General features: G+C 37.2%; 1 protein-coding gene across 1 annotated transcript; it reads left to right on the forward strand.

The window, feature by feature from the left end:
- The first annotated feature begins 267 nt into the window (after positions 1-267).
- On the forward strand, positions 268-1,614 carry LOC142983922 (uncharacterized). The gene is made up of 2 exons (XM_076131127.1): positions 268-297; positions 609-1,614. The coding sequence occupies exons 1-2, from the start codon at positions 286-288 to the stop codon at positions 1,596-1,598; spliced, it is 1,002 nt and encodes a 333-aa protein (XP_075987242.1). The 5' UTR covers positions 268-285; the 3' UTR covers positions 1,599-1,614.
- The last annotated feature ends 8,950 nt before the right edge of the window (positions 1,615-10,564 follow it).

The following is a 10,564-nucleotide window of genomic DNA, read 5'->3' on the forward strand; positions in this document are numbered from 1 at the left end:
ACCCTGCCTTCATTCGGAAAATGGTGCATTGAAGACGTATAAACCAGCAGCACTATCTCTATACACTTGTAAAATTTCTACAAAAGTAATCATCATTCACATAATGAAGAAAACAATTTTATTTTGTTAATAACTTTTTAACGATACCACCAATAATGTCGTTTGTATTACATATAAACAATATCTTATCAATTCTTTGTGCAAGTTTGCGGTTTCGTCAATTATACTAATTGTAGTATAAAAAAGATACAATATCAATATCTATTTAGTTCCTAACTAACCACCATGAGGTATCTGGTAAGTGTATTAGATTTAAATTGCATTTCTTTACATTTAATTTTATTGTTTGTAATGCTAAGGCATATTGGTTATGATAGTTGCTCATTTTGATCCTCAGATAATATGCAAACGATTCATTTTGTTCACGTTTTTAAAGAATGCATTAGTTTTGTCAATAGCTTTATGTAAATATTAGTCTTCCGTTTATTGTTATACATCAATTGTTATACTTTCTTTACTTCAATGTTATAAATTTAAATAAAAATCATACTTTTTATACTCTTAGTTAGTAAAAATGTTGTATTTTAATCATCTATTTTATTTAACAGGAACTAGTAGTATTCATCTTGGTTGCCTTACGGGCAGTGCGCGCCCATCCCGTACCAGACTACGACTACAACCAAGGTGGCAACCAGGGGAATGACTATAACCAGGATTATGGCGACCAAGGCAACGGTGTTCAAGACGGCGGCGGCGATGATTACAACCAAGGGCAGGGTAATGACTATAACCAGGGGGATGATTATAACCAAGGGAATGAAAGCGGCATGAATCAAGGAAATGGTGGCGATGATTATAATAACAATCCTAACGACAATGGACCAGGCAACACAAACTACGATGACACGGATTATAACGGGTTCAAGGACCAGGGAAATGACGATGACAACAGGTCAGCTGGTGAAAGTAATGGAGATGAACCGAATCAGCCCGATTATAACGAAGATAACGGAGCCAGTCAGCCTGACTATAACAATTCTGCAGGCGGCAACGATGATGATGACCTGAACAATGGAGGTGATGATGTATACGGTGGAGACCCTGGTTACTCAGCTGGCAATGACGATGGCAATGACGATGGGAACCTAGGGTCTGATGATAACAATTTGTCCGGTGGCAATCATGACTGGAACATTGAAAATGATGATGACGGAGACCCACATGACTCAGGTTATTCACCTGGTAACGGGGATGACCCAGACGCTGGTGCTAACAACTGGTCAGGTGGAAATGGTGATGAACCAAATAACTCAGATTTTAACAATTCAAATGGTGACAATGGAGGGCTAGGCGGGGCAGATTATAACAATTCTGAAGACCCTAATCATATTAATAATGGGTCAAATCAGTCAGATTTGAACAATTCTGGTGGGAATGATCAAATACCTGATGGGCCTGGTTATGGAGAGGATAATGACAGCAATGGAGATCGTAATGAGAAACCTAGTGGTGATGGTAATGATGGGAATTCCGGCGAAGAAGGCTTCCCCGCTGATTTAGCTCTGTTTGAACAATTTGCGAAACCTGGAGATAATTGATGTTTAGAAATTAAAGCTTGACCGTTTATATTGTGTTATTTTTTTGTTTCCTGTTCAAAAACATCAAAACCATAATTAGATTTTAAACCTGCACGTTGCATGTTTATCACAATAATAGAATACAGGAATTAACGCGAACGCGCTATTGACCTTGGAATGCCTGACGTTTCGGCGCAAGTTACACTGATCGTGGTCGCAGGATAGTTATAAGTTGGTAAAACAGTTATAACTGCGAAAATGACACATGCCTTCGTTTGACAATCAGTAAGCAGACACAATAGTATGATCACGAATTTTGACTTTACCGTAATATTTTCAAACTAAGCTCAAGACGATCTTAAACACTTCTCATTTCTTTTCAATCAGCGTTCGATATTACAATATTCTTTCACGTAAATTGTCGACAACTACTCAACAACTAACTCTAAGAATCACCTTTTAAATCTACACATCACTCACATTCACACATATCTCCCGTATCTTAAAAACTTTTTTGTCCATGTTTTGGACTATCATCGCAAAGAGCCTGAATAACCTTGTGGTGATTGAGGACATTATTTTGCGGTGACACATTTTATTTAGGCTTTAATGTGACGTCACTGTAAAAAAGATGGATGGCAAATATAATAAAAGAGGCGCAAGATGCCGCTTTGTGTGGCCTCAGCGAGCCGGATATAGGGGGGAGAGCGGGGAGTACAATGTGATACTTTTATACAGGGGGGTTTAAGAATCAAAAGGCTTTTCGGCGACGCCTAGGCGTGAACCGGATTTTTGCACCTGCCTCGTATTATAATGACAATGTGTTCTTTATGAGTTACGTAATGGTATATTCATATTCGTTAGGTTTTTGCTTCGATATTGTAAAAGCTGTCTTTTTAGAATATATTTTCACATAAAATCAGATCTGTATCAAAATTATTTTACGAATTTATTCTCATATATTTTTATTTCACTCTCATTATTATTAGTCACCTAATTCAAAAACCACTTTGCAGCCACCCGTCTATTAAATATTAGCGTCAAGCGTTGCTTAACTCACAGATCACTATGGGCAGTGGTTTAAGCGGTCACCTCGCCGCAATAACCGTAGCGCAGCGTATGGCGGGTTCGAATCCCACCCGGGACAAATATTTGTGTGATGAGCACGAGTATTTGTTCTGAGCCTGGATGTTAATTTATTTATATAAGTATGTTTATCAGTTGTCTGGTTACCATAGTACAAGCTTTGCTTAGTTTGGAATCAGATGACCGTGTGTGAGTTGACCAAAAATATAAAAAAATATATAAAAAAAATATTTAAACTGTACATCTGTTTTACATCAATACCATTCAAAATTTTCCATACAATAAACCATACATGTGATAACCTTGTACCCACTGTGGTTGAAACTAACCTTTCCCTAAAACAATCCACACTTGTGCGGTCGCCAACGTCCCAGTTAATTGTTACACGTGCTTACTTATGTCGTTAATATATCACTACATATGTATTTGTATAACAATCACGTTAGTTTGTTAGCGAGTCTAAAACCACTGGACGGATTTGTCGATAGAAGGATTTATGCAGGACTTTTTTGAGACATCGCAAAATTTTGAAATATTTGTATTAAGTTTGTTAAAGATCTGCAGTCATTATTCTTTAATTAAAACATTTAATAATCACACAAAACAAAATAACCAAAAAGTAAGCATAAAAAATGTTTTACTTAGCAACAAAGTCGGAACGCGACGAACATTTTTATAGTCTGGCAACCCCGTCGGTTTAATTGTCACACAAGTCACGCGCTCGACTCGCGGGCTACTTTAATCAGTCTCGTTATAATAATTGCTTTTATTAATTGTTCTCTCAACTCTTCATATTCTCTGAACAATTAATTTAATTTGTCATATGAACTGCTATAAGTCAACGGGGGAAGGAAATGGAGTTTTGTATTGCTTTGAGAATATTCTTAGGTGTTAGAATGTTGAAGAATGGGTTTTGTTTATAGGATTTAAAGCTTAGGCCCAATGTAACAACTTCTGGGTGTATATTAGATAGCGTTTCTAAGGAAAAACTTTTCTTGGAATCGTGTGTTTACTTTCAAAGCAATTAATTTAAGATTTGTTTTCCTGAGGCACACAGTATTTTGTGCGAACTTCAAATACGATCGCTACTTTTAGTTGTCAATATTTCCACGAAAACTAAAAATTACAAAACACTGAAATCTACATAAAAAATTGTTAAGTTGTTTTTTTACTTTGTTTTATTTAAGAAGAAGAAGCTTTCGCCCGCGACTACAACCGCATGAAAACAATTTCCGTGGTCAAAAGCCTCTTGTATGTTAATCTAAGTTTTAAACTAACCGTGTATCCAATTTCATCAAAACTCATTCAGTAGTTTTTTCGTAAAAGAGTAACAAACATACATACATCCTTACAAACTGTCGCATTGATAATATTAGTAGGACTTTTACTCCATCGTACTTGTAGCTCTTTTAACGGTTTTATAGAGGTCAAACTAAGGGCAGTTTTTACTTAGTAGTGATGTAATCGGCTAGACGAGTAGCATCTGTTTAGACTAGACGTCGAACCTAACGCATTAATAAATAATAAGGAGAAACATTGACGATCGTGTTGTAAGTAGACTACAAGCACACGTTTTTTCGATACATAATGGATATCTGCTGGGTACAAAATGTAAGTTTAAAGGCTTAAAGACTAGTTTCACGCATTATTGTTGAGTGTCAGTTAAACTATCCGGTAAATAAAGAAACAGTAAATATAACAAACTATTAGAATTTCACTAGTAGTAATGAGTTCTTTATAAGAATCCCTTACTATATTAAGTTAGAGGGTGGTCTATGTTACTAGGGCGACATTAGCTACGCAAGACAGGTTATTGTTTGAGACATCCGTAGCCTATACACTACCGGAGGACTATCCCTAGCTTATGTAAGATTCTTGAAAATGTAATGTTTTTTTAATGGCAAGATAAAAAAAAATGTATGGGTCGATAAAAGCAAGTATAGTTCTTTCGTATCAGCCTACCTTTATGAGAAAAGACGTGATTATGTTCATGTATGTTATTAGTCTGCGTTTGTCGTGCTTGACTTCAAAATAATAGCAATACCCCTATGAGAAAAGAGTGTTTATATAAGTAAGTTGTAGTCTGCGTTTGTCATGTTTGACCTCAAAATGCCCACTCTAAAAAAAAAAAAATATCACATTAAAACACCAGAAACTTTCAACATCAGACCCAAATATTCTTGATACTTTCAAACGTCATCCAACAAATCATCCAGCCAAAGATATTGAAGTAGCGATGAGCATTGCAATTAGCAGCTCCCGCCGTTCACAATTAAAAGTTACCGCGAGTTTATTACCCGCTCTCAAAAGTTCCGCACTTATTCATAGCCACGGAAAAAACTTGCCTAAGTGACGACGAGATCTGGAATTTAATTTCATTTTTTTGAAGATTGGATGCTGTCTTGGGATAATATTTGAACTTTTAAAATAATTGTCCAACCTTTGTGTTTAAGGCGCTCGTAGCTAGTTGCGACGATCAGTAGGTTCAGCAACCTTAATTGCGGATGTTCTATAGATGGTTAGCCGCTCAGTGATATTTGAGCTGAGCGTCTCTGTAGGCCGGGTAAGAAACAATAACCTTTTTTTTTCTTTAAAGACAACTCGCGCAAGTAAGAATTGCTCTTGTATTGCGGGGACTTTTACAAACATACAAACAACGGACAGAAAGTACAACCAGACCTGAAACAATTATTTGTGGATCGCACAAATAATTGTCCCGTGTGGGAATCGAGCCCACGACCTCCCGTCTTAATGTAGCGGCGTGGTGACCTTAACCACTGCGCCACAGAGGCAGTCAAACCTGTATAAATATCCATGAACCTAAGCATTATTCAATAAATCAATAAACCTCTCTTCCTTCTTTTAAAACTTAACGATACAACCAGCAAAGAAAACCAAATACATTTAAAATTGTGTTGTGGCAACACTGAACACTTGCTAAAGGAGTTTATCGCTAAATGGATGTAACACCGGCGCCATATTGAAATTCAATTTACCCGCCGCACGACAAAATAAATGACAACACGAGCGATGCAGCGACACGTAATATGTATGTAACAGAAACGTTTTAGAGCTTGAGAGAATATTGACGAGAAAGTGTTACACTGCTTTGTAGTGGGAGTTTAGTGTATGTGTTTAAATATCTATGTTAGTTACATAAATATAATATTATAGTATAAATATATAAATGTTACCCAAGATCAAGAGGGGTGAAAGGGCCCAGCAGTGGGATGTGTCCCACTGCTGGGCAAAGGCCTCCCCTCTAAAGAGCTAATAAATATAAAAAAAAGATCTTGAAATTATGGAACTAAAGCATGCGCTTAACGATGAAGGTTCGATTCCCGATTGGAACAAAATCAAAAATTCAAATCAAGCCATTTAATTATTTAGGTTTAATGCTGACACTTATGATAGTTAAGGATACAGAAAGTGAATTTAAATCGGAATCGGAAGGTAGGGCCAAGAGCTAGCTTTAAAATAGCTATTATTAAAAAAACTAACCCTGCAACAGAGAAACATGGATGTATTTCATACTACTTTGGCCAATGTTTCATTTATACCGGATAATAACTTACACCTTTGCGTACTATCTGCCTTTGCCTGTATACCAGATACAAAACTAATAAAACACAACTACAAAAAAAGTTTCAGTGAGTTCAAAACTATCTTACTTTTTAAATCACACCAAAAGCCAATTCCACAATCCACACAGACCATTAGCCACTGTCAAAGCATTATAACAAAGCACTATTTAATCAAAAACAATGGTCATTTCCCACAATTCCGTACAGAAGTGCGCATGAAGTGTTGTAGTCTAAATTTAATTAAAGCCGTAGCGTCAGCGGCCGTGCCGGCGCATACAAATGACGGATTAACTACTTGGACACGAGAAAAAACGAACAATGCAACTGTATGAAGGCTTTGTGTCTATGTAGTTTATTAGTTCATGTCGTTACGAGTGCTATTGTTACTATATACTATCGGGTTTATTATTTATAACGATTTATACACATAAATGTAAGCATAAAATGCACTCACGTTTCGCTATCTACTATGTTATGACATATTGGCATATACCGGAACCGGGCTACTATTCAAAAGAATTAAATATAATAATATGTAAGTAAGAGAAGCCTAACAGCGCTTCTACTCTACCCGGAAATTGATCTTCGAAATTGCAGCAGACGCACTCACTAACGCTCAGATGACAAAGGACATATTTTTATCTAAAATGATCTTCGAACTGCAAACGACTTGAGAAAGGAATATAAATTCCTGTTAAGTGAATAAAACTACCCAGAAATTAAGGAATTCATTTTGTATTGGAATCAGATAAACATGGACTATTTCTCAGACTAAAATACCTACTTATATAACACAAAAAAAAGTCTCTGTACGTATTTCTAAAGCATTGTATGACGGTACCATAAAATATTACCAAACAATGAACCTCAAAACATGACGCACAATCATTTATTCAGCAAACAGAGCCTTCTTTTATCCTCTCAAAGTTTTATTATTCAAATCCAGGGTGGACTAAACAAGATGTCTTTTAGCGAGTTAGCTGAGAAGCAAACGGACTAACTAACGAATCTCGGCGGCCAAATTGAATAGGCAAACAGAAAAAAGTCCAGCAAAGTACCGTTGGGCCACAACTGAAAGTTTGCGACTAATTTTCTGTGTAACATTGTGGATGCTGTCTCTGGGGGTAGGTTGTTATGTATTTATGTGTTTTTAAGGTTTTGTGGGATGTTATAATCAACATTTTGTTGTATTTAACTCTCATGGTGAAATTAAGTGTGAACTTTATGACAATACAAGATCATAGTAAATTACTGACAGAAAATTCACGTTTACCGATCAAAATAAATATATAATTTAATAAAGTACGTGATACGTCCAGGTAGTTTACTTAATCAAATATTTAATTCAATGATAACTTACTTATTTACTTATCTAGGTCAATAATTAAAGTAACGCGTTAAAGATTTCATTCCTATATGAAAGTAGAAAGTTAAGTTTCTGCAAATTCATTTCCTTGATGCGTTATTTTATTACCAAAGTTCGTGATTCATGGCCTCCATCACGATAAAAATGTTAGTAAAAAATAAAACCTAGATATTCTGACTGGTCCTTATTCTAACGTAAATAGAAGGCTGTATCTATGTTTGTTCAACACAAACAGACCTACAGTATCAGCAATGAACAATGGTGTCAAGATATGGGGTATCCCATTAATATCTCAAATTATAATGTCAATTGAAAAGAATATCCATAACCTTAGCACAATGAGGTCGCGCAGACCGCAGACAATGTCGAGGCGGCCGACTGCGGCCCGGCCCCGGACCCCGGGATTATCCCGGACTCAGTCCCGGACTCCCACGGGATGTAATTATCGGCCTGTGCCACTTCTTTTTGAAGACGTTTTTTTGTAGAAATCTTATTGGACGAGATAAGAACGTTTCTATTGTTTCACGTAATGAATAAAAGGAAGCGCGGGCGAGCGGCGCGGGTGAGCGGCGCGAAGCGAGGAGGTGCTAGGTGTGTAGGAGTCGAGCTACAATTATATCAAGCTGTTTTTATTTAATTATTCTTGGCTGCAGTGCTACACAATATTTTTTGAGAGCATTAATTTTGAAATGACTGAGTGTTTGTGAGTTGTTGAGATTTAAGTTTTTAATTTTGGTTTATTACGTTCAAGTTATATAATCAGTGCTGTATTCTTTACTTCTCGTTGCCTCAAATATACATTAAATTATACATATTTTCATTTCTATGCCTCTTTGAGCAAAGTAATAGTTCGTTTTTAATGGTTCGAGTATAATAGTCCCATGATTATTGTCTTAAAAACTAACATGAATAGAACTCAACACTACTAAAGTGACAACCCTACAATTACAATGCATCGTATTGTATCGCCATACACACTTAATTTGCTACACGTAGCACTTCATACACCGTGTCTACGAGGGCTACGAGAGCTACGTAAAGCTACGAGTGCTACGACGCTACGGTGAACACACCTGTGGAGTACATAACAGCGACTGATATTACATTATTGTTAACTACCCCTCGCACGCGGGTTGACTCGATAAAGAGGGCATTATTTTGTTCAACGACTTTCCTATCAAATTACTTTTGGAAATTCTATTTTACTTTCTGTACTAAGTTTTGTGTCTTTAAAGTTAACTTCTGCTAAGAATGGAATTTGAGTCATCAGGAGTTTTTCAAACATACAAATGATAAGATGCTCTTCAATTTGTGACTGCACTTGTGCGCAATGGATAAAGGGATCTTCTTTTCCAGGTCATCAGAGCCAACAAAGTCGTATTCATCTTTTAGAAATTTCAGAACTTAGTGGTGAAGGCGTATCGACCACTTGTGTGGGAGGTGTCAAATTATACTACTCAGTTTTCAAGATAAAGGTAAAGAATAGGAGTATATAATAAAAGCATAAGTAATAAATTGGCACCAGCCACGCGAGTAGTCGATGGTTCGCAAACGAGGAAATACACCAATGACTTTTAGAAGTAACGATGGTGAAGGAAAACATCGTGATGAAACCTTACATGCTTAAAATGTATTTAATACCTTAATAAATCGGGGACATGCTAAGTCCTCAACCCGCACTCGGCTAGCGTTGTAGACTCAAGGCCTAACCTCTTCTTCGTTTGGGTCGAGACCCTTGCCCAGCAGTGGGACGGTAATGAGGTAAAAAAAGCGTTCTTCATCTCCATTACACAAACAATTCAACTACCCCCACATATTACGCGCTACCACCGCTAGATGGCGCTCTTACATCACTACTATTAAAGAAAACGCGACGTCAGCACGTTTCGACAAAAGATATGCAAATACGGGCTGTGAACTGCCACTGATTGAACTCAAATACCGACGTGTACCCCCCACTCCTCCCCCCGCAGGGGAACCCGCATCGAGATTATTAGGAACCTTTTGAAACGTTCGACGAGTAACACGGTTATTAGACATGTTCATACAGCGCTCAGTATAGCCTAGACTATAAAATAGCGTTTGATAATTAAAATAATATCCTTTATTCTAAGACTTGTCCAGAAGAGGCGAATTCGCCGCTATTCTTTCGTGCTTATTTCGCGCGATGTTTCCGTCCACAAGAAGCGTGAGCTTCGCGCGTATTTTGAACTCGCGCGATGTATGGGTGCTTAGTATCTCGGTAACGCGCGAACGTTCACGCGATCCGATTCGCGGTTTCGTCCCTTCTCTACGAGGTCTGAGCCCGAACTCAATGATATGTCCAAACACAGCATAAACCGTAGAGGCAGTCTATTTTGCATACTCCACATTGTAACTTGGTATATTAAGTGGCAGACAACCACCCACAATATCTTTACGGGAATTGATATAAAAAAAATAACAACATTCTATACTGTTTAAGAACAACTCCCGCTCTAAGAATTGCTCTCATGTGGCGGGGACTTTTACAAACATACAAAAAACGGACACAAAGTGCAACCAGACCCCAAACAACTATTTGTGAATCGCACAAACAATTGTTCCGTGTGGGAATCGAACCCGAGACCTCCCGACACAATGGTAGCGGCATGGAGACCTAAACCACTGCGCCGTTTATAGTTTTAGTGATATCTAGTGTAGGTGTTTAAGTTCCTTTTCTAAAACCTTCTTTTGGTCACATCTCTTGACAAATGCCTTCTCCGTTTCATATGAAAATTATTTATCCTGTGAAACTTTTTGCCAGGGAGAGATGAAATTTCATAAGAACAAGCGAAAATAATCACCTGTATGACTATCTTGAACCTTTAAATTGTTGTTATAGAAAAACAAAACTAAGTACTTCTATTTCTTTCTCAAAAATTGCAAACGCTTTTTAATCTAACTACTTGTCTTGACATCAAGCCAACGTC

Source organism: Anticarsia gemmatalis, chromosome 25 (assembly GCF_050436995.1).
Source record: "Anticarsia gemmatalis isolate Benzon Research Colony breed Stoneville strain chromosome 25, ilAntGemm2 primary, whole genome shotgun sequence".
Lineage (NCBI taxonomy): Eukaryota > Metazoa > Arthropoda > Insecta > Lepidoptera > Erebidae > Anticarsia > Anticarsia gemmatalis.